Source organism: Mauremys reevesii, linkage group 11, assembly GCF_016161935.1.
Source record: "Mauremys reevesii isolate NIE-2019 linkage group 11, ASM1616193v1, whole genome shotgun sequence".
Taxonomy (NCBI): domain Eukaryota; kingdom Metazoa; phylum Chordata; order Testudines; family Geoemydidae; genus Mauremys; species Mauremys reevesii.
In genome coordinates, this window is record NC_052633.1 from 68624150 (window position 1) to 68648867 (window position 24718).

General features: G+C 42.5%; 1 protein-coding gene across 20 annotated transcripts in view; it reads right to left on the reverse strand.

The window, feature by feature from the left end:
- The window catches only part of GLI2 (GLI family zinc finger 2), a 396028-nt gene that overhangs the window by 257328 nt on the left and 113982 nt on the right, over nt 1-24718 (reverse strand). For 15 of the 20 annotated variants that reach the window (XM_039494646.1, XM_039494645.1, XM_039494641.1 and 12 more), the window contains one exon: nt 23870-24105. The exons of 2 other annotated variants lie outside the window; for them this stretch is intronic. In XM_039494646.1, coding sequence (XP_039350580.1) covers nt 23870-24105 — 236 coding nt within the window. Of the gene's footprint in view, nt 1-6476; nt 6493-23869; nt 24106-24718 lie in introns of those variants that run through there. 3 more of the 20 variants (XM_039494655.1, XM_039494654.1, XM_039494656.1) reach the window with 2 other exon arrangements.

The following is a 24718-nucleotide window of genomic DNA, read 5'->3' on the forward strand; positions in this document are numbered from 1 at the left end:
GGGTAAACAAGCACAACTCTATTGAGGTCAGTAAAGTTGCACTGGACTGAATGTAGCCTCATGCCTATACAACATCACATACACCTATGATGCTTAACAAATTAACAACAAAGCACATCATAGCCAAAAGGAGTTGGTTGGGAGGATAGGGGAGATTTTTGGCACAAAATAAACAAGTTGTTTTTTATTTTAAAACAATAACCCTGCTAGCCAAAGGGAAGGCATAGCTATAAGTAAACACCATTTATAATACCACTGCCTAGCATGCTGACCAATATTGTCTCATTGTTTCCTTGTCCTCCTGTCTGTCTCCACCAGCTGTCTCTTGTCTTAGATTGTACACTCTCTGGGGCAGGAACCATCTCTGCGTGTGCCGCAGCTTGTGTAAACCTTTACATGTTCCCTCACTATTCCCCACCAAGTACAGACATGTCAGCTATCAGAAAGTGTCATTTCAACACTAGCTTCCTTAAGATATTCTTTTGTCTTCTACCTGAAGGATCCATTCTTGCCGTTTCCTTTATCTGCAACTACAATACTCACAGGTCAGGAAAGTGATAATATCTATAAAGTATTCCAAACAACATGAGCAAGGAGACAGTGTTTATATTCAGTTTAGAATTGAGTTAGAGGCATGGCCCCCAATTCAGCAAAGCATTTAAGTGTGTGCTTAACTTTAAGCACATGCTTAAGAGCTTTGCTTAACTGAGGCCCTAATTGGGTTAGAATAAGACAGTGTTAAACACCTCAAGCTGTTCTTTTAAGATCTTCCCATATCTGAACTAGAAAATAGGCCCTCTTCCATTTTGGCTGTGACCCAGAACCAAAGTTGTATGGGCAGATTCAGATCTAGAAATCTGAATCCAAAGCTCCCACACCCCAAAATGTAAAGGGTTTAAGATTAGAGGTTCTGATTTGGGTCTCTCTCTACCACACTATCTATAGTTCCAGTTTAGAAGTATGAAAATTACACATCCTAGTTTACACACAGCTAGAGAAATACCTGGCATTTCAGAAATGAGGGCATTGATATACGTGGGCATACAATGCTAAATTATTTATGAACAATTTTTCTTATGCCAATCAGCAGGTTTTCATAGTCATGAAATCCATCCCTCTAACTGTACCCTCTTGAGTTAGTGATCACACTGGGGATAAATGACTTGTCTACCTGGGGAGTGATTGGGAATGGGAAAGGAGCAGCATGCCAATGAGTGTGCTTATTCCAGATTGCTAGTGTTCCTCCTGGCTCTTCACTCTTTCAAAGTAAATGTTTTTAAAATAACTGGGTCAAAGGACTTCTCCGGACATTTGGTGGAGTGGGGCAGGGGTGGGGGGCTGAGATATGCAAAATAGTACATGTGGGTGGTAAATGATTTGATAAACAGGTGTATAAGGCAACACCAGGCAATCAGCAGATGGACAAGGCAGCTGGAGCAAACCCCTGCTTTCAAATATGAAATTAATTAGACCTGTTGGAATTTGGCATCCATTTTTAAATTCCACCAGGGAAAATTAGGGAATAGATTTTGCACTAACCTCAGAGATCAGAGGGAAAACTTGTTGTATCTTGTAGAATATTGAGGCCCTGATCAATTCCCAAACCCCAGCTCACCATCCTTGGGATTGAGCAATTTATAATTTACAATATTATGACCTAAAATTGAAATATTTAAACAACATCCAGGGTGGCCAGTAGCAGTAATAATACTTAGTATTTATTTTCAAAACACTTGACGTATTAATCCTTAAACACTCCTTTGAAGTAGGTGAATACAGATGGGAAAACTGAGGTACAGAGAGATTATGTGCTTTGCCCAAGGCCTGATAATGAGTTGCTGATAGAGCTAGGACTTGAACTCAGGAGTGCATCCTGCCTCCACAAGTAAGTCTGCTTCAGATACAGATGACTCTTTTCCTTTCCCTTTTCCTTTGCACTGTCTCTAAAGGTTTATTGAAATCTTTTCATTGTACTGTTGTCTTTCCTTCAATGAGTCAGCCCTTCTAGGGACAGTCTTCTCTGACAATTACAAACAAGGAGCAGTTCTTTCTAGTGCCACTTCTGCAAAGCAAGTGACTTCTGGACTAACAGCATCTGTAGCAGAATTTTTGAAAGATATAAATGAGAATTATGAGAGCAGGAACATGACTCCATCACCACATCACATAGTTCTCACATGCTGGTGTTTTCTTTCCTGAGATATCATCTCCTACCATTGGGAGTGGCCCATGGAAATTGAATAATGGCTACAATTTTAAAAAATGACTGGTGATTTTGAATACTCAGCTTTTCAGAGGGCAGGTGCTCTGCACTTTCTGAAAATCAGACCTCTTTAGGATGTCTCAAATCAGGCGCCCAAAATCCCTAGACACTTTTCTAAATCTTGGCCAGCTTCTCAAGATGACCATGAAATGTCACCATCAGCACAAGAAACACAGCATCATCAGCATGAGATATTCAATGTAAAATGAAATCTAGAACTTTACCAGGCATGAATTTCCATCTTACTTGGTGAATAATTCAGTGATAATACAATATGGAAATGGAGTAGGCCCATGTCCCCAAGTAATAGCCTTCATACACCACTGCCCATCAAAGTTCAGCCCCTCTTTGCTGAAGAGACAAATAATGTTTGCAATCATGCCTAATATATTTCAAATTGGTTATATTGTTTGTAGACTGCTTATGTCAAAACATGTGAATTCTCTGGTGTGCTTTAGGATTTATGCATCCTTGTTCTTCGCAAGGGTTTATTCTTATTTGTTGCTACCTGTAAAAATATATCTCTTGGCCCCAATTCACAGTGGAACAATGTTAGGTCATTATTCCTTGAATTGTTAGGTTTCAAAGAAGCAATTTCTCAATAACCTGTGACACAGGAAATTGTGATTCTGATATCGGGTGATTTCAGGAGTTTCTTTTACAACAATCTGTTTTGCTGTCAGTAAATTACATTTTTGTATTATTTCAGAAAGTGGAGGCTATTAATATTTTTGTAGGTGCATGTTAAATATTACACTGCTGTCTTTTGTTCTCCTGAATTGCCTTGAGTTTTAATGTATATTTTAGTTATCAACTGAATCATATTTTGACTGAAGGTGAAAATATCTGGTTGCTGGAACTAGTGTTACTTTAAAGTGCCTTTCAGAAAGTGTGGGTTTCTAACTTTTGTTTTCCCTGGTGTTCCTTTTATGAAGAGCTATCATGAATGATTAATGCTTAGATACCCCTTTTCTATAAGATCTCCACTGAACCTACTTGTCACCAGGTGCTAGGGTGACCAGACAGCAAATGTGAAAAATCGGGACAGGGGATAGAGGGTAATAGGAGCCTATATAAGAAAAAGACCCAAAATCGGGACTGTCCTACCAGGTGCTATTCATGAATGAAACACAACCAAAACTGCCACATGGGAAGAATTTATATTATGTTAAATAGGCTTTGGTTTTGTGAACTGGAGTCATTATTTAATATCAGTACTTCCTCTTACGATAAGGATAGCTAGACCCATTTTACCAATAGGCTGTGGCAAGATGCAAAGAATTATTGTCTGGGTACTCTTCTGAATTGGATATCACACTAAACATTGGAAAGATAAAGGTATACATATGTATTACAAATAAATATGCATATTGACTAGAGCTGAGCAAGATTTTTTGGACAAATATTTTATTCACTGAAAAATGCTGTCAGTCAAAACTATTTGCAACTTTGTGTTGAATTCAGCAAAGAGGTTGTTTTTTTTAAAGTCAAAATGAAACAATGTGATATTTCCTTTCAAAACATTTTGTTTTGAAATTTGCCTGAATCTAGTTTTTTTTTTACAAAGGGTTATAAAGCCTGAGAATAAAATTATACATTTCAGTTTGGCTTGGTTGAATTACTTCAGTCAATCAAAAATAACTTTCTGTTTTGTTTATTTATTTTGCTGAAAACAAACAAACAAACAAACAAATTATTTCCAGTCAACATGATTTGTTTCAATATATTTTATTTTTCAGTTTGGTCATTGAAACAAAAACCCTGTTATTGACTCAGATGTAATACTGGCTACCTATGAAATAGTTTATTGGCAAAGACCATTTTAGATATACTGTGGGAGCTGAGATGCTATAAAGTTGAACATCCACAGAGACACCACAAGAGCGTTTAGCCACTTAGAATGTATATGGAATAATGACACAGGCAGGAGTTGACAATGACCACACTGATTTCCATGAAAAGCCTGAAATGTATTTATATAGTAGTCTAATCATCCACCGATCGCAATCCATTATTTCTGACTCATATTTTTAAAGATTTAAATTGTATTTGAATAGGAAAAAAATTTCCAGTACCAGAATAGATACAAATTTACTGTATTTCTGCTAATACTAAAGCAAGAGATTAGAGGCCCCATCACTTGAGACGTTCAAAACTAGTGTGAATAAAGCACTACAAAAAACAGTTTGGAGAATAATCCTGGGTGGCAGGAGAAGGGAGACAGGGAAATAGTCTAGTTCATCTAATACCTAGCTCTTAATTTCTACAAGCCCAGTGGTAAGAGAAATGTTTAGCACAAAGCTGCCTTGGAGTGAAAAACGTAATCTCATGTTGACAGATATCATTAGGATTGGTAACAGTATTCACATAATTTACAGGCCAATTAATCTTCATGTACTATTGCTAAAATTCTCAATTCTAACTGACTAGAACAGCATCATGTGACTTGAGCATGATGGGAAAAGAAAATCAGGCACTAGGGTCGACACAAGGGACCTGATGCAAAGCCCATTTGAGTCAATGGGGATCTTTCCACTAAGTCCGATGGGTCTTGGATCAGGTTCAAAAGCAGGAAGAGAGTCACCACATATGCTGAGATGTACCAGGGGCCTGATCCTGAAAGATTCTGAGTATATACCATATTAAGATCCCTCCACTTTCAGAAAAGTCATTGGGGGTAAAAGATACTTAGAACCTCACAGGATTGTGCCTCCCCCATAGCAAGAAAACAGCCCAAGTTTCACTGACAAGCTTTTGTTTGCAAGACAAAGGAAAAGTCTAAAGGTAAACCATCAGCAGCTGTGTAAAATGTTGCTATAAGAGCTACTTGGGTTGGAAAACATTTCCAGTCATTATATCGCTATCTTGGTTACCTGAGATAAATTACAACCAATCCATTGCTGTCTTTTGGACAGCACACAAACCTGTGGTCCTATTCTCAGAGGGCGATTAGAAATCCCACAACAGTTTTAAAAGGATAGGGATGTCAGATCCACTGTCCAGGCCACATTTTCATTGTGGCAACCTCTGCACATTTAAATCCTGCCCCATCCTGCTCCTCTGAAGTTTCTAGTAGATACACCGTTCTTCATTTCCTGTACTAAACTATTGGGCAGTGTAGATGTGCATCATTCAATATGACACATTCCACTTTAGAGGTGGTTGAAATGACAATATTGGGATGTTTGTAAAGTGCTCTGGGATTCCCTCAAGATGATAGACACAATTCTACAGAAGAGACAACATTAACTTCAAAAGAGGGGTTTGCTGAGGCATTATTTTTTAGTGATCACTGTTAAAGAGGAGTTGGCACCATAGACCTGAAATGGCTTTCCAAAAACCATGTCCTACTGGTTCTTCTGCGTTCAGCCTTTGCTAACCTTGGCATTAAATTATCTTGCAGAACTCACTCTCACCTTGGGTCATGGAGATTTTGCTACTATATACATACTTGATTTGACAAACTCGCTGTTCTATGGATCTAGATATAGTTTCTAACAATCAAAATGGTGGTTAGTCAAATTAATCCTTGTAAAGAACAAATCAGGATGGAGGCAAACATTAATTACAGTCAAGCAGGTGCAGCTTTATTAATAAATTCAATCCTTCAAGAAGATAACACCTAAAGGGAACCTGTCCAGCAATGCCTGTCATTCCCCTTCTCCCCTTTCCCTATTCAAGTCCTGAGCATCCTGAACACTGTGTGGGGCAAAGCAGGAGGAGATCTGCTTCTGCGTCACACTGCCTTTTCAGGGCAGTGCCCTGCCACCAACCAATCCCAGTACTGCTTAGAGGTATCAGGACTGACCAATAGCAAACCCCCTGTTGTACCAGCTCTGGCCAGACCCTACAGTCAGACACCAGCTCTTATGGTTGGTGCCCCTTTTCACGAGGCTCCACTATATATTCAGACAATAAGTGATATTCTTGACATGAACCAAGTCTGATATTCTTGACATGAACCAAGTCTAACCTGGAAAATATTATCTCATGCCACACACCATTTTTCCCTCTGACCACACAAGAATAAACTCTGGTGACAGTGGACTCACGTTATGTATTTGTATTCCCATGAGGACCTTATTTGTTCAGACTTCTCTTCAGTGTTCAGAAAATGTAATAATTAACAACTGAATTGTGCTCCTATCTCTAAACCACAAGATGACAAAACAGACACATGATCAAATACCAGGACACTTTTCAACATACTCACCTCAGGCCAATGATCACTGTGCAAACTTCTCTGATCCTCTGTGAATCCCTGCTATGCATATGTCTGAATGTTTCTTTTGCTGATGCCCAACTTTCCCTACTAAATTCAAAGAGTTTATTTCCTGTAGAAGAGAAAGTTCATCAATTTTTGGATGCATCATCATCATCAACAAAACAGAAAAACATAAGTACAGAAAAATATAAAAGCCCTGGACATTGTATATCTTGTAATCAACAGTGGAAAGTACAAATTGTAGCAGGAGAATAACACAATCATGCAGAACCATCAGAAAGCCCACAGCATAAACAAACCTGTAGTTCAAAAGAACACTTCAAGTACAAGCATTTCATAGGTGTAGAGTTTGAAAGGAAGCGTTGTCTAGTGGTTAAAACACCTTACAGGAAGTCAGAAGATATGGGTTCTATTTGGCTTTAATTATGCTTTGTGACCTTAAGCAAGTCATAACCAACTTTCTGGGCCTCAGTTTCCCATCTGTAAAATTGGGATAATATTTAACTTGCAGGGAGCTGAGTGTATTAAAATCATTAACATTTGCAAAGTGGCTTGAGATCCTTAGGTCAGAGGGATGTCACTGAGTATTTTTATTTAGTTTACTTTTGGACTTGTCAGTAGAATTACAGAACATTGTGAATGGGACTTTCAAATTCCCAGTGTAAATGAGATGGGCTCTGAAATGTGAGCCAAAGAGCAGCTTTAATAAGCTCTTGTCAGTTTCTCATTTAGTTACGCTCCCATATTAACTAATTAAATCTCACAACACCCTTGTATGGTGAGCCACAGGTATATAGGGATCACTTCACTCATCATAGAAATACAGCCACCTCTGAGGCAAAATGCAGCATCTGTTTAACAATGTTCACCAGTGTCTCAAGACAGTTCTCAGTTCTTAAATACAATGGTGATTGATTGGCATTGTATACAGCCTAAGATAGGGCAGGATGTGAATCATATACAATAAACAAATCATGCACAAGAGAGCTTATTTATAATCACAGTTCATTTACCCAGACAGGACTTTGGTCAGGACATGGTGATTAATGCTCCTGCTCATACAAAGAGAGCACAGGATCTTCAATAAACAAAGTGGTCAGGACCGCTGTTTCCTCTGAAAGACAGCACATCCAGCCAGAGTGCCCTTTAACAACTTGCTGGGGCACCAGGTCAGTACTGACTCAGAAGTAAGAGTGCCATCACCTGATTCACCCAGCACTTCCTGAAGCACCTACGTGTTCCTTTGAGGTATCCTCTCCAAGAACTGCACTGACCTGGCCTGACCTTGCTTAGCTTGTGAGATCCTATGGGATCCTAGCACAAAGAGCAGTGCAGGCTATTATTACCAGGCGTTTATTCATGCATGATTTCACTGTACTGGATGAAAGATTATAAAGGAAATGAAACACAAGTAGCTCCCCAGCCTAGAAGTCAAACCTACAAAGTCCATTCATCAGGATTATCCACCCAGGAGTAATTATTTGAATGTCTTACAGTACCAGGGCAATTCATTGTGTGATTGTGTGAGATGACAGACAGTATTGCAATCAATGGCATTGGATGGTGCCCATTGTCAGAGCCTTAGAGTAACCCCTTCCATTCAGTTCCCCACTCCGTTGTGCTCTCCAGGAGTGCCCAGTCAGGTTTCAGGACTCAAGCCATGACCTGTCTCAGGGCAGGCACCCTTTTCCCACTCCTTTCTGACTGGGGTTTAAAGACTGCACAGCCCTCTGCCATCCACTCTGATATCCCTCAATAAGCCAGTCTGCCTCAGGGCCAGCACCAAGGAGAGCTGTGCTTTCTCTCTAAGAACAATAACCAGCATGTGCCAGCAGTCACAAGTTACTCCATAGCATTTCGAAAGCAAAGGACATTTATTCATAGGGCAAAAACAGAGAAAACATTTAAAAAAAACCAATACAAATTCCTAGTTGTTTATTAAACATACCAGAAATCACCCATTTTCCATACAGTGAGTCTGGTAGGCCAATGTCCCTTCCATCCCTTCAGCACTCATTGTGGTCCTCCAAGGACAAAAGGTCCCATACATTTGATGAATCAAAAGGAAGACCAGGAGTCTGTTTAAATCAGCCTTTATATATCCCAAAATCTTTGTCTCTTGGTCTCTGGAAACCCAGTTTAAACCAGTATAGGCAAACCACCCCAGGGGGTGGTTCCTCTTTGGAGTAGCATTAGGCCCTTAAACTTCTGTGGTACTGAAGAAGTCATCTGGGTAGATACCAGAAGTTGAGAAAGATCCATTGGTACTGTCTTGCCAGAAGCAAAGTGGTTCTCTCTGCTGCTCCGGTCGTGCTTAGACAGTACCGGAGATGGCTTAGGTACCCATTTAAATACCCAATTAGCATTGCAGCAACCTGTTTATGTGGAACACTAGCCCTTGCCCATGAAAATTTTACCCATCACCATTTAATTTAGTAAGTGATCTGTCTCTCTGACTCTGTGTCCATGAGCACTCTGTGACGCTCCTCCTCCCACTTCTTTTTCACCTAGTATATGTCTCATAATCAAGCAGTGGTTTATAGATAAAGGTGAAACCACCCCCACATGTTCTTCTCTTCTCCCTCCTGATTCTCAATGTATTTGCCTACTGCAGTCCTATTGGGTGAGAATGGAAGTGTGCATCATCTACGGCTATATAAGCACATCTGCAGATAAGATGCTCAGTCCTTATTCAGACAAAAAACTTCCATTGACTTAAATGGGAACTCTGTCTAACCAAGAACAGGAGAATTAGTGGGTAGATATACAGACAGCAATTGTTACATAATCTGGCATTATTTTATTTGATTACTTTCAAACAAAATACCACCAGCCTTCAGATTTTCATTGGATAAATCCTGATAGTTTCTAGGGACTGTCTGTTTATGTGTAGTCAAAACACAATCTTTGACTACACATGACTCACACACTAAATTACAGATGGGTGGACAGGGAAATCTTCATGAAACAGGCCCTGGAACTGAAGTAATGACCACATGTGGGGAAAAGTAGGTGTTTCCACATGGCCAGTTTTGCTGGACTTGTAAAATGCTGCGTATAGCTAAACCTCTCCTCTAGAGGTGGAGCTGCAAATCTGCATTTTATTTGAGCAAACTAGCAGGATCCCAGGGAAGAAAAAATACAACTAAAGACCAATAAAGGCAATTGCCTTAGAAAACTGACATATACAAAGTAATGATGGGAGATTAGGCTAGGGCCCTTAGCATGGGAGAGACAACTCCTAGTAATGCTAGATAGTGGAATTCTCTTGATTGATATATCCAGTCACTATCTGTGGATCTTTGAAGACTTGTGTTCAAATCGGACACATGCAGAAGTAAAATCACCATCTTTCCAGGACACACGGAGTTATACTAAGCATGCTTTCTTTTAAGATTTCGAATAATGACTTTGGTGTGCCTGCCCGCTGTGGCATATTAGTGGCAATCCAGGTCAGTCAAGTTGTAATAGGCTCTAATTAACACTCTGTAAGCTGTTAAATTCCTTACCTGGCCCTCAAAAAGGTGGAAGATTCTTTCCTGCCTATGAAAAGACATTAGAAAATCACTGGCAATCTGATCTTCACAGCTGAAAGCTCCATCAATTAGTATGAGTGAGAGGCAAATCCATTTTTACACATGGGCACTAGATTTTGGAATGCAAGACCTGACCTGCAAAAATAAATGATCACTCCAACCAGTGAAAATGACTCCAGCTTGTGAGAAAACCTTAGTCCATCACATCCCTATGTATCAGTTAAAGTGCATCACAGATGTGACACAAAAGTGCTATTTCCTATTTGCTTCTGTATGCAGAATTCACACATGATGTTTTTTTAGAAGTGAAATTTCAGGTGCCAGTGGCTGCTTTGCAACTAATGGATCTTGAATTCAGATTGCTATTTGATCTGGGTATTTGAAATCAGCTGTGCTGTAGTTTCACACAGAGTGACCTTGATTAGTGCTTCACACTTATACAGCTGAATTATTATGCTGTGTATGTGGGAGGGGGATGTGACAGCAGCTCACTGCATTATACAAAAAATAAACAAATCAGGGAGAAATCCCTAGGTCTGATTCTGATCTCACTTATGTTGAGACAAAGCAGTAGCAATTCCACTGAAGTTACTGGAGTTAGTGCCATGGAGTCAGAATCAGGCCTTTTACATCTTTGTTATGCAAGAGAAGGTTACTCACCCTGTAAAGTAACTGAGTTTCTTTGAGAAGTGCAGTATCAGAGGGGTGGCTGTGTTAGTCTGTATCCACAAAAACAAAGAGGAGTCCAGTGGCACCTTAAAGACTAACAGATTTATTTGGGCATAAGCTTTCGTGGGTAAAAAACCCACTTCTTCAGATGTATGGAGTGAAAATTACAGTGCCTCACTGGAGGTGTGATAGCGCCCCCTAAACCTAGGATCAGAGATCTTTGGTAGCAGTGCCTGTTGGACCACATATGCACTCCTCCTCGTCATCTATATAATGTTGTATGGTCCAATTGTCCTCAGTTCTTTCCTTCTCTACCGCAGAGCCCACATTTAAAACTCCAAAGCAGAGGGGAGGAGGGAGGGTAGTGAAGCACCCATGGGGGACACATCTTGAAGAACCTCAGTTACTGCACAGGATGAGTAACCTTCTCTTCTTCTTTGAGTACTGTCCCAATGGGTGCTCCACTGTAGGTGACTGTAGAGCAGTGCCCCTAGGTGGAAGGCTGTGGCTTTGGAGTGATGTGTACCAAAGATGATAGGAAAGTAAGTCCTAGTAGGGCATCTGATGCTGCATTGTGGGTAATGGCACAGTGTTAGTTAAAAGTGTCCATGGACGCCCAGGTAGGCGCTTTACAAATGGCAGTAATTGGCACAATCGAGGTAGACAGTGAGTGAGTGGAATTCATTCAAGTTCCAGGTAGGCTTCGCAGTTTGTGTCATTGGTAGCAAAGGTGGATAAACCCTGAGATCCATTTGGAAAGGCATTGTTTGGATAGGGCTACTCCATTCCAACTTTTAGCAATAGAGACAAATAAGCGTGGTGAATGCCTGATTTTGTTCTGCCAAGGTAAAAGGCTAATGATCGTCTGGCATACCAGGTTTGCAGCATGGCTTCATGTTGGTTGCCATGCGGCTTTAAGAAGAAGGAGGGAAGGTGGATAAGAGGATGGCACCTTGGATAAGAATTTCAGATGGGGTCATAATGTGACATTGTCTTTGTGAACGATTGCGTATGGCAGGTACACCATGACACCATTTATTTGTTCTGTGTCCAGTTTGACCTGTGTCCAATTTTGGTCATCAATGCATAGAAAAGATGCAGAAAAACTAGAGAAGATCGAGGCAAGCAACAAAGATGATCAAAGGGACGGAATTCAAGCGATATGAGCAAAGGCTGAAGGAACTGGGTATGTTTAATTTGGAAAAGAGGAGATTAAGGGGGGTGGGGGAATACAATAGCAGACTTTGGATACTTGAAAGGCTGCCATAAAAAAGACTGAGAAAAGTTTTTCTCTGTGGCAAAAGGGAACAGGACAAGAGACAATGGGTTCAAACTACAGCATAGCAGATTTAGATTAAATCTCAGGAAAAACTTCCTAACTGTAAGAACAGTAGAACAATGGAAAAGATTGCCTCAGGAGGTTCTGGAAGTTCTTTACTGGAGGCTTTCAAAAGGAGGCTGGATAGCTATCTGTCTTGAATGGTTTAGACAGGACAAGGGGTTAGACTAGATGACCCTGGCAGCCCCTTTTAACTCTACGATTCTACCCATCGGATGGATGCGATGGTAACAAGAAATACTGTTTTCACTGATAGTTGTATGTAGGAACACATTGCCATGGGCTCAAGCAGGGGACAGGTGAGACAGTGCAAAACTAATCTGGGATCCTAAAATAGGATGGGGTCTTGTATGTGAGGGTACCTGTTTTGAAGGCTCTAAGGGATCTTTTTGTTAGTGGGTGGGTAAATATGGGGTGGAATGCAGTGATGGAGGCCAGGTGTATGCCAACAGAGCTTGTGGACAATTCTGCTTTTTTAAGTTTTAGAATAGTCTAGAAAGGAGCATTCATTGCACAGTCATGTTTGGTGTTGCACCAAATCCATTATCTTTTCCATTTATTGAGATAAGTAAAGCGAATTGTATCCTGTTGACTATTTAAAAGAATCCCTTTTACCTCTTTTGAACAGGTCATCTATGAATCCTGGAACCATGAAGGAGCCATGCCTTCAGATGGAGGGGTTCTAGATTGGGAAGGAGGATTTGGCTGTGTCTTGCGAGAGGAAATGTGAAGTCAACTGTAGTGTGATTGGTGGACAGACCGTCACGCCCACAAGGTATGGGTACCAAATCTGTAGTGTCAATATTGGGGCTATGAGAATGACTATAACTTGTTCCACCTGTATCTTGTGAAGCACCTTCAACAATAGGGGAATGGGTGGAAAGCCGTAGAGTAGGGCACATCCCATGTAATGAGGAAGGCGTCCCCCAGACATTGGTGACCCAGACCTGCTCTTGAGCAGAACTGTGGACATTTGACATTTTTGGGTGTGGTGAAGAGATCTATGCTCAGGAATCCCTAGTGGTTAAATGTGTGCTGCAGGGCTCTTGTGTCTAACTCCCAATCATGGTCTTGTGAGAATCTCATGCTCAGTGAGTCTGCTGTGGTGTTCTGGTGTCCAGGTAGGGTTAGGTCCAAGATGTTGCTGTCTTGCTGGATACACCAGTTCTCAGGTTCTGTCCCAGACCAAAGGTGGTTGAGAAGGAACTGGGGGTGGTTGGACCGCACAGTGCTATATAGACGTTGCTCACAGCCATGAGACGGGGAGGAGTGCATGTGTGGTCCAATGGGCACTGCTACTGAAGATCTCCAATCTCAGGTGCAGGGGGCACTCCTGCACCTACAGTGGAGCACCCACAGGGTCACTACTCAAAGAAGAAATGTTAGTTATAACTAATTTCAGAGACTGCTCATTAGGACTAAAGTAATTTTCATGATAAACCCAAACACAGATGAACTAGTCTCTGACTAAAGGCCATGTTTTAAGAGGCCTATCATGATTGATGGGTTTGAGTGGAAAGTATGGTAATTACAGGGGAGTTTTGCTTTGAATTTTCGGGGTTCATTTGTACTCAGAGCTCAAGACAGGAGAACTCCACACAAGCAAACAATGGCTCCTGCAAATCCTCTTGAGAAATGAAAGCACGGAGTTCTAGTTATGGCTTTATACAGACCTGGAGCCATCTGTCCTGCGGGGAGCAGCTAACCCGTCACAGTGAACATCTCTGTGTAATGCTGAATTGCTATATACACAGAGTAGATTGAGGCCTTAGAAAGCAAGTTTGATTCTCTTAAGTTTCAGAGATGAAAGATAGTCGTTCAGTTAAGGAGCTAGAGTGGGATTAACATAAGAATATCCATAATGGGTCAGACCAAAGGTCCATCAAGCCCACTATCCTGTCCTCTGACAGTGGTCAATGGCAGGTGCCCCAAAGAGAATGAACAGACAGGTTATCATCAAATGATCCATGCCCTGTCACCCAAACCCAGCTTCTGGCAAACAGAGGCTAGGGACACCATTCCTGCCATCCTGGCTAATAGCCATTGATGGACCTATCTTCCATGAATCTATCTAGCTCCCTTTTGAACCCCGTTATAGTATTGCCTTCACAACACCCTCTGGATTCCGAAGACCTGAGTTCTATTCCCAGCCTTCCTGTATGATCTTTGGCAAGTCACCTAATCTTTTTGTGTTTCACCTCCCCAGATGTAAAATGGAAATAATAATACATTGTTTCTTGTCTATTTAGATTGTGAGCTTTTCAAGCACTACCTCTTATTATGGGTCTGTACTCTTTATAATGGGACCCTGATTTTGGCTGGGAGTCCAGGCAATACTCTAATGTAAATAAATAATGATTAATAATTATATCAGAATACTGTTTGGATTCTATATGTATTGCATAAAATGCACCATCAAATCCATTATACTTTATTTTTTAGTTTAGCCACGAAATAATTTAACTAAAAAGTTGGTAACGAGACTGAACTAGTTGAATGATCGGAAACTATAGAAAAAAGCAAGTTAACTATTAAACTCTGCCACCTAGTGGGAAACTGGGAAATATCGCATTAACAAATCTCAAAAAGCTCATACAATGTATTCCAAAAGTTGTGATCAGTGGAGTGAACAATGTTAAAGAGATATTAGATAGCTATGCCCATTTGCAGAGACGTCGTAGTTGATTTTCACTGATATTGCACATGATATTAACCAAAAGGCTGAGGCATGAACATATCTGCCTGTAGTTTATTGTTGCTTTAGTTGCTGAGTACCCATAAATGAGAGGGTTGCAGCTCCCTGTGAATGGGGGGAAAGGAGTAGGAAGGGGGCAGAGGGATAGGAGGGGGAGCCACTGAGACTTGGCAGCCAGAGATAGGGAGACAGCTGGCTCCAGGCCATGAAGGGGCATCTGGGCAGTTCCTACTGCTATTCCTCAGCAGCTGGTGCCTAGTGCCCTGTGCTCCTCCATCCTTGGCAGCTGGCATACCATGTGCCAATACCCCCTTGCCCAGGTGCTGGTGCCCTGTCCCCTATGCTGCTGGGTGCATGTGTGCAGGGCCGGCTTTAGGCACTGCAGGGCCTGATTCGAAAGAGCTGCCACTGAAGACAGCGGCGGGACTTCAACGGCAGCTCAATTTGCTGCCAGTGCCTTTGGCGGCACGTCGGTGGAGGGTCCTTCTTCCACGTCAGCGATTGAGCTGCTACCGAAGACAGCGGCGGGACTTCGGCGGCAGCTCTATTGGCTGCCGGTGCCTTCGGCGGCACATTGGCAGAGAGTCCTTAGGGGCACGGGCCCTCTTAGGGGCACAGGGCCCGATTCGGGGGAATCGGGTGAATCGCCCTAAAGCCGGCCCTGCATGTGTGCTCCTGCACCTCCCCCAGACCAGGCTGAAACCAGGATAACTGTGCAGAGAAGACAGACCCTCCATTGCCAAAGCAAAGAGACAGCAGTTGTGGACCAATCTTACATTTCAGACCCTGGGCCACATCTCCAGCTAGTGTCAATCAGCATCATATCATTTACTTCCATGGAGCAGTTCTGACTGACACCAGCTGAAGATTTGGCACACTGGGTGTGTCTCTTTCCCAAAGGCCAGCCATACACCCAGGCATTAAACATCACTCTGCTCAGGATTCATGCTGACAGTTAGGTTCTTGTATCATGGGCAGAGGTCTAATTTCAAGTCTAAACTTCCTGGTGGCCAGTGTATATCCATTTGTTCTTGTGTCCACACTGGTACTGAGCTTAAATAATTCCTCTCCCTCCCTGGTATTTATTCATCTGATATATTTATAGAGAGCCATCATATCTCCCCTCAGCCTTCTTTTGGTTCGGCTAAACAAGCCAAGCTCTTTGAGTCTCCTCTCATAAGACAGGTTTTCCATTCCTTGGATCATCCTAGTAGCCCTTCTCTGTACCTGTTCCAGTTTGAATTCAGCCTCCTTAAACATGGGAGACCAGAACTGCACACAGTATTCCAGATGAGGTCTCACCAGTGCCTTGTATAACAGTACTAACACCTCCTTATCTTTGCTGGAAATACCTCACCTGATGCATCCCAAGACCACATTAGCTTTTTTCACAGCCATATCACATTGGCGGCTCATAGTCATCCTGTGATCAACCAATACTCTGAGGTCCTTCTCCTCCTCCTCCGTTACTTCCAAGTGATGCATCCCCAGTTTATAACTAAAATTCTTGTTATTAATCCCTAAATGCATGACCTTCACTTTTCACTATTAAATTTCATCCTATTACCATTACTCCAGTTTACAAGGGCATCCAGATCTTCCTGTAGGATATCCCAGTTCCTCTCTGTATTGGCAATACCTCCCAGCTTCGTGTCATCCACAAACTTTATTAGCACATTCCCACTTTTTGTGCCAAACTCAGCAATAAAAAGATTAAATAAGATTGGTCCCAAAACCAATCCCTGAGGAACTCCACTAGTAACCTCCTTCCAGCCTGACAGTTCACCTTTCAGTATGAGCCATTGTAGTCTCCCCTTTAACCAGTTCCTTATCCACCTTTCAATTTTCATATTGATCCCCATCTGTTCCAATTTAGCTAATAATTCCCCATGTGGAACCATATCAAATGCCTTACTGAAATCGAAGTAAATTAGATCCACTGCGTTTCCTTTGTCTAAAAAATCTGTTACCTTCTCAAAGAAGGAGATCAGGTTGGTTGGGCATGATCTACCTTTTGTAAAACCATGTTGTCTTTTGTCCCATTTACCATTGACCTCAATGTCCTTAACTACTTTCTCCTTCAAATTTTTTTCCAAGACCTTGCATACTACAGATGTCAAACTAACAGGCCTGTAGTTACCCGGATCACATTTTTTTCCTTTCTTAAAAATAGGAACTACGTTAGCAATTCTCCAGTCATACGGTACAAACCCTGAGTTTACAGATTCATTAACAATTCTTGCTAATGGTCTTGCAATTTCATGTGCCAGTTCCTTTAATATTCTTGGATGAAGATTATCTGGCCCCCCCAATTTAGTCCCATTAAGCTGTTCGAGTTTGGCTTCTGCCTTGGATGTGGTAATATCTACCTCCATATCCTCATTCCCATTTGTCATCCTACCATTATCCCTAAGCTCCTCATTAGCCTCATTAAAGACTGAGGCAAAGTATTTGTTTAGATATTGGGCCATGCCTAAATTATCCTTAACCTCCACTCCATCCTCAGTGTTTAGCGGTCCCACTTCTTCTTTGTTTGTTTTCTTCTTATTTATATGACAATGGAACCTTTTACTATTGGTTTTAATTCCCTTTGCAAGGTCCAATTCTACATGGCTTTTGGCCTTTCTCACTTTATCCCTACATGTTCTGACCTCAATAAGGTAGCTTTCCTTGCTAATCCCTCCCATCTTCCACTCCTTGTAGGCTTTCTGCTTTTTCTTAATCACCTCTCTGAGATGCTTGCTCATCCAGCTTGGTCTACAACTCCTGCCTATGAGTTTTTTCCCCTTTCTTGGGATGCAGGCTTCTGATACATGCATCTGATGAAATGGGTATTCACCCATGAAAGCTCATGCTCCAATATGTCTGTTAGTCTATAAGGTGCCACAGGACAATTTGAGGCTTCTGATAGTTTCTGCAACCTTGACTAAGTAAATCCAGGCCTCCTCCGCCTTTAGATCCACAAGTTCTTCAGTCCAATCCACTTCCCTAACTAATTTCCTTAATTTTTTAAAGTTAGCCCTTTTGAAATCAAAAACCCTAGTCACAGATCTATTTTTGTTTATCCTTCCATTTAGTTTAAACTGAATTAGCTCATGATCACTTGAACCAAGGTTGTCCCCTACAAACATTTCTTATATGAGGTCCTCACTACTTACCAAAATCAAATCTAAAATGGCATCCCCTCTTGTTGGTTCAGCAACTACTTGGTGAAGAAATCCATCAGCTATTGAATCCAGGAAAATCTGAGCCCTATTACTACTACTAGCACTTGTCCTCCAGTTTATATCTGGGAAGTTAAAGTCTCCCATGATCACACAATTCTCATTAGTATTTACTTCATTAAAAACATTAAAGAGGTCTCTATCCATATCCAAATCGGATCCCGGCGGTCTACAGCACACCCCAAGCACTATCCCAGGGGAGGCTCTAGTAGCTTTCTTCCCCAATGTGATTTTTGCCCAGACAGACTCTTTCTTATCCATTCCATCACTTAATATTTCTTTACAGTCTACCTCATCATTGACATACAATGCTACTCCACCTTTGCCTTTATTTCTGTCTTTCCTAATCAGCACATACACTTCAATACCTGTACTACAGTCATGACTACTATTCCATCATGTTTGTGTTATCCCTATAATATTTGGTTTCACTTCCTGCACCAATAGCTCTAGTTCCTCCATTTTGTTACCTAGGCTCCTCGCAGTAGTGTACAAACATCTTAATTTTTGCTGTTTGGCTTCTCTCACATTCTTTACCCGATTAGGCACAGACATTCTACTACCAGTAGCACCTATTAGGCCTGGTCTACACTGGGGGGGGGGGTCAAACTAAGGTACGCAACTTCAGCTACACAAATAGCGTAGCTGAAGTCGAACTACCTTAGTTCGAGTTACTTACCCGTCCTCACGGCGCGGGATCGACGTCCGCGGCTCCCCCGTCAACTCCGCCACTGCCGTTCGCGGTGGTGGAGTTCTGGAGTCAACGGGAGCGCGTTCGGAGTTCGATATATTGCGTCTAGATGAGACACAATATATCGAACTCCGAGAATTCGATTGCTACCCGCCGATCTGGCGGGTAGTGAAGACGTACCCTTAGACTGGTATCTACACTACCCTTCCTCCTTATGTCCATTTTCCTACCCACAGCTGTATCCTTTCTTACTTTGTTTTCTTCCCTCTCAATGTTAAAATCCAGCGTGGAGATTACCTGGACATCTCCCATCCATCTCCCCCAAATTCCTAGTTTAAAGCTCTTTTAATCATTTGTGCCAGCCTCCATCCTAGAAGTCTATTTCCCTCCCTACTCAGGTGAAGTCCATCCTGAGAGAACAGTCCTCTGTCCATGAATGCCTCCCAGTGGCCATACATCTCAAAGCCCTCCTTATAGCACCTCTGCCTGAGCCATCTGTTGATCATCACAATCTTGTCACACCTTTATTGCCCTTCTCTAGGAACAGGCAGAATCCCACTGACGATCACCTGAGTCTCGATTTCCTTAAGCGTCTTCCCCAGTCTGGCATAATCTCCTTTGATAAGTTCCAGCGAGAATCTAGACGTATCATTTGTTCCCACATGAAGGACAATCAGTGGATTCTTTCCCGCTCCCATTAGGATCCTCGTCAGCCTCAGGTCCACATCCCATATATTAGCACCCGGCAGACCGCACACCCTTCTGTTCTCTGGATCAGCTCTATTTACAAGCCTGTCTATTCTTCTCAGTAAGGAATCCCCAATCACATAGACCTGCCTTTTCCTGGTGATGGTGCGATTCTCCAGTCTATCCCCTGTTCCCTCTGGCTGCAAGTCCTCTCAATTCCTATTGTCCCTTGCAATCCTCCGCAACCCGTCCCGTATCCTCCTGGGGCTCATATTTGGTGTTGTTATCTACATTGACTCTTCCCCTCATCCTATAGGACTAGCTGCTCTTCTCTTCTTCCTTGCCCTCTCACCTTCAGCGACCACCTGCTGTGCCCCTTCTTCATTTTCCAACTCCGCAAACCTGTTCCTGAGCTCTATTTCTCCTTCACTAGCCTGTCTTTTCCTCTGCCTGGTTCTCTTGGTCAGATGCTTCCACTGTCCACTTTCCTCACCCAGCAGTCTCCCCTCAGAATTCTTTGGTCCTGCTTCCATCTGCAAGTCTGAGCTTTTCCCTTCAGCCTCCTCATGTCTTTGTTCCATCATCTGCTCGAACACCCTTCTAAACTCAACCAGATTTGCACACAACTCCACCCACAAAGCTCTCCTGCAGGATATGTAGTGACCACATGCTTGACCAAGGAAAGCTCAAAGCCCTACATCATTAGAACAAATTCTCATGGTCTTCTCATTTCAGAAGGGATGGCTTCTGGTACAATCTGAAAGTTTCTCTTTTTCAAATAAACCCTTTCAGGAGTATCACAACATGTGTCATAGGTTTATTCCCCACTCTGAACTTTAGCGTTCACAAGATGGGGACCTGCATGGACTCCTCTAAACTAAAATCCTAGTTTTGATCTGGTACGCTGCCACCAGCCAGTTTGTTTAGTGTCTGGCACACTCCCTGTTTCCCCAAACTTTCCCTGGGGAACACAGATCCAAATTCCTTGAATCTCAACACAAAGGGAAATAACCTATTTCCCCCACCTCCTTCCCCCCTCCCCCTCCTAGTCCTTAGGAGAGATACCTTGATTCAAACTTATTGAATCAAACAAAGAGGGATTCACTTTTCCCCCCTCCCCTTCCCCTGAAAATCCAAACAAGGGAAGAAATCAATCAAGTTCTAAAAAGAAAATATTTTATTAAAAGAAAGAAAGAAAGTACACTATCACTGTAACACCAAGATGGAAAATATACAGGGTCTAACTATAAACCTGGAGAGGCTTCCCCCCGCACCCCTCCTTTCTCAGAATAATTAAAGTAACAGCAAACAGAAATAAAGATATTTCTTCAGCAGACACACAATTGCAAATGTAGAAATTAATTATAAGACTAAACCGCCTTTCTAATACTCACTATACTGAATAGAAGAAAATACTTCAGGAAACTTGGAGAGCCTGGAAAATATGTCTGGCCTCTCTTAAATCCATAGAGAGAACAGCAACCCAAACAAAGGACACAGACAAAGACTTCCCTCCACAGAGATTTGACATTATTTTGTCCCCTGATTGGTCCTCTGGTCAGGTGTTCATCAGGTTACTGAGCTTGTTAACCCTTTACAGGTAAAAGAGACCTTAACCCTTAACTATCTGTTTATGACACCATGTGTCATCAGAACCAATTGTGATGCTAGTTTTCATGATGTCGAATTCTGTTATACTCAGATGTGGACTGAGGTTGCTAGCTCATTTTATGCAGGCCATTGAATAGCCATCAATTATCATTTTCAATCAAAGTGCTGAATCTGAACACTCACAAATCATTAGAAAGTTTGGAATAGGAGAGGAGCTTTGCAGCTGATCTTATTCTGAATCAAACCAAAACTCCATATCTGAACCACACCTGAAATTTGGATCCAGATATAGATCTTGTTTAATCATTACCAAATGAGCTGGATTTGAACTGAAAGTGAAAGACTATCACCTGTTACCAGTTATCCAGCCCCCCATGCTCGGTGCAATTCTGGAGATGTTCACCTCATGGATACTCACTTGAGTCCTAGAGGAGCACTGTGCAGGGCTTTCATGCTCAATTATTCTGTGACTCAATGGGTAGTTCAGTCCACACTTTTTTTGCAGCCCAATGTATTTGAACAGACACCCTTGTATGTTGCTTTGAAGGCACTTTCAGGCTGAGGCACAAAGCTCTATAGAAGATGCTTATCCAAAATATCCAAACCTCTTGGAGCTACAAAAGTGGGCTAAAAGCCACTTGAGAACTGGCTTTTGGTCTTTCCCATCATCTACTTCTCAGTTTCCCCTCCTAGAGATGAAAAGTTTGGAAAGAAAGTTCTAACAAGGAAGGCTCATCTGTGCATGCAAATCATTGCACTTCAGCCAGCCAAGCACATCCCCTGCCTCCTGGCTGCATCAAATTGTGATCTGCTTTGTCCTCCTAGTCTCTTACCTCCAGCACTGACTTCTGCCTCCTGTGACTGCTTGGGAGTGGGATGAGTTTGGCAGCTGAAGGAGCCAGATGTCAAGGTCTGCAAAGAAAGCTCCCAGCAGCGGCAGCTGCTTGTCAGTTCACCTTCCCCTGTGGCTTTGCATTTGGCTCTGGTGCTGAATTTGCTGGTGGCCACCGTTGGCCTTGCCTGAGGGTCTAGCGTGGGATCAGTTCCCTGTGGAAAACTTTGCTTTCTCCTCCTAAAAGTCAGTTCCCAGTGATTCACAGCTCAGGGGAAAATGTATACTTCCTTCCCCAGTATATTTCAGGGAAGGGTTTATGTCCAACGGTTCCTTGTACAGAATTGTGTTATTAAAAGGAAAATTGTTCCCCTCCTATATCTACATATTCATTCACAATAATACTATACAACTCCTTTTTTGGGGGGGAAAGAAGAGTAATATCTCGGTACTGGTGCCATGGCTAAAAGTTCGCTTGTGTTTTATGCTAATGACACTTTGCAAGTACTTTTTTCATCAACAGACTTCAATGTGCTTTACAGAAATGATTCCGCATTTCTATCTCCTTTTGTCAAATGGGAAACTGAAGCATGGAGATTAAGGCAAACAATTTCTAATTTGGAAGCTCACAAGTTAGGCAACTAAACAATATTTAGGCACATAAATAAGTAGTTTGATTTTCAGGACAAGACATTACCCACACATCAATGGGAGTGGTGGCACACAGAAGCAGCATGGTCTAGTGCAGTGGTTCCCAAACTGTGGGGCACAGAGAGGGGCATGGAGGACCTGGGTCAGCCCCCACAGGGGGTGGGGAGGGACTGCCACCACCAGCCACAGCTCCACTCCATCCCCTGCTCTGCCCCCAGCCCAGCTCCAACCCCAGCCACAGCTCCAGTCCATTCCCAGACCAGCTCCAGGCCCAACCGCAGCTCTGCTCTGCCCCTAGCTCACCTACACTCCGCCCCCTGCCCAGGTCTGCCCTCATTCCCTCTCTGCCTCCAGGTCAGCTCTTCCTTTAGCCCCAGCTCCTCCCACATCCCCAGTTCTGCTCCCATCTTTGCCTTCAGCCCAAGCTTCTTGGCTGAGGAAGCCTTGGCTGTGCAGTAATGCAGAGATAGCATGGACAGATTCCATTACTGGTAAGTAGGGGCAGGACAGGAAAAGTTTGGGCATCACTGGTCTAATGGATAGTGCACTGGACTGGGAGTCAGGAGATCTGGGTTTGTTCTATTCCTGACTATGCTGTTGATAAGATGTATGATCTTAGTTAAGTCTCATAGACTTTGAGGACTGAAGGGACTATCATGATAATCTAGCCTGACCTCCCTGCACATCGTAGGCCACAGAACCTTACCTTCCCTCTCCCATAGTAGGGCCATAACCTGTGGCTGAGTTACTGAAGTCCTCACATCTTGATTTAAAAACTTCAAGTTGCCATTTACTCTAGTTCAGACCAGCAGGTGACCCACGTCCCATGCTGCAGAGGAAAGTGAAAAACTGCCAAGGTCTCTGTCAATTCCTTCCTGACCCCAAATATGGTGACCAGTTAGACCCAGAGCATGTGGATGAGAGGCAGTGCCGTCCCTAGGGGGGTGCAGGGCCCAGGACAACCCCCCACTCTACCCCTTCCCCCAAGACCCTGCCCCTGCCCTGCCTCTTCTCACCCTGCTCTGCCCCCGTCCCTTCCCACCCCTGCTCATAGCCATCTTGTAATCGACTAATATACACAGGTCTTTCTCCTCTTGTTGCTTCCAAGTGGTACATCCCCAGTTTATACCAAAAATTCTTGTTGTTAATCCCTAAGTGTAAAACCTTGCACTTTGCACTATTAAATGTAATCCCTCCAGTTTTCAAGGTCATCCAAATCTTGTATGATATTCTGGTCTTCCCTATTGGCAATACCTCTCAACTTTGTGTCATCCACAAATTTTACTAGCACACTCCCACTTTTTGTGCCAAAGCCATTAATGAAAATATTAAGTGAGACTGGTCACAAGACCGATCCCTGAGGAACTCCACTAGTAACCTGCCTCCAGCCTAACAGGCCACCTTTCAGCATGACCTGTTGTAGTCTCCCCCTCACCAGGTTCTTACCTATCTTTTGATTCTCTCTCCGAGTTAGGTATCCCATTGTTCTAATAATGCTTATTAGTGTAGATAAGGCTGTTGTCAACTCTGTCATATCCTCTTTGAGGAGTGTGGAATGGTCACACTCTTTTTCCAGTGCTAAGTGTTTTGCAGCCATGATTTCCACTACTCCTCTAAGCCTGGTCAGCTCTGCGGGGTAGGAAGTGATACCAATTTGTGCTTCTGGGCTCTTTGAAATAGTCCTACAACAATCACAAGAGTAAATTAATTTTCTGTTTATTTCACCTCATCAATTTAACATTAGTCTTATTTTTACAATAGAAATCTTCAGAATCAGTAGTTGTTACTACAGAATCATGAGACAACCAGTAGATGGCACCACAGTACAGCAATTAAAGAAGACATATCAATAGTCGAGAGTACAGAAGCAAAAACCCTGTTATCGTTATTACCAACTCTTCCCTGTCTGACTTCATCTCACCTCAAAAATGTCTTGGCTAAAGATCAATTTCCCATAATAGATATCAGATCCTAGCAATATCAGAAAGCAACCCCCCCTCACCTCTCTCTAAGTCTTCCCCTCCCCTCAGTATTTACATATATAAAGAATCAGAACAGGAGGCTAGGAGACAGAACCCCTTGTTTCTCTTTCTGATGCAGTTTTGGACTCATTGTGTGACCTTGGGCAAGTCATTTCACCTCTCTGTGCCTCAGTTTCTCCATCTGTAAAATGGGGGAAATGATACTGACCTCCTTTGTAGAGCATTTTGAAATCTAAGTGCTAGAGCTAGGTGATATTATTCTTTACTATAATTATTACCCCTGTACTTTTAAAGAAGCATCTCAGTGGTGCAT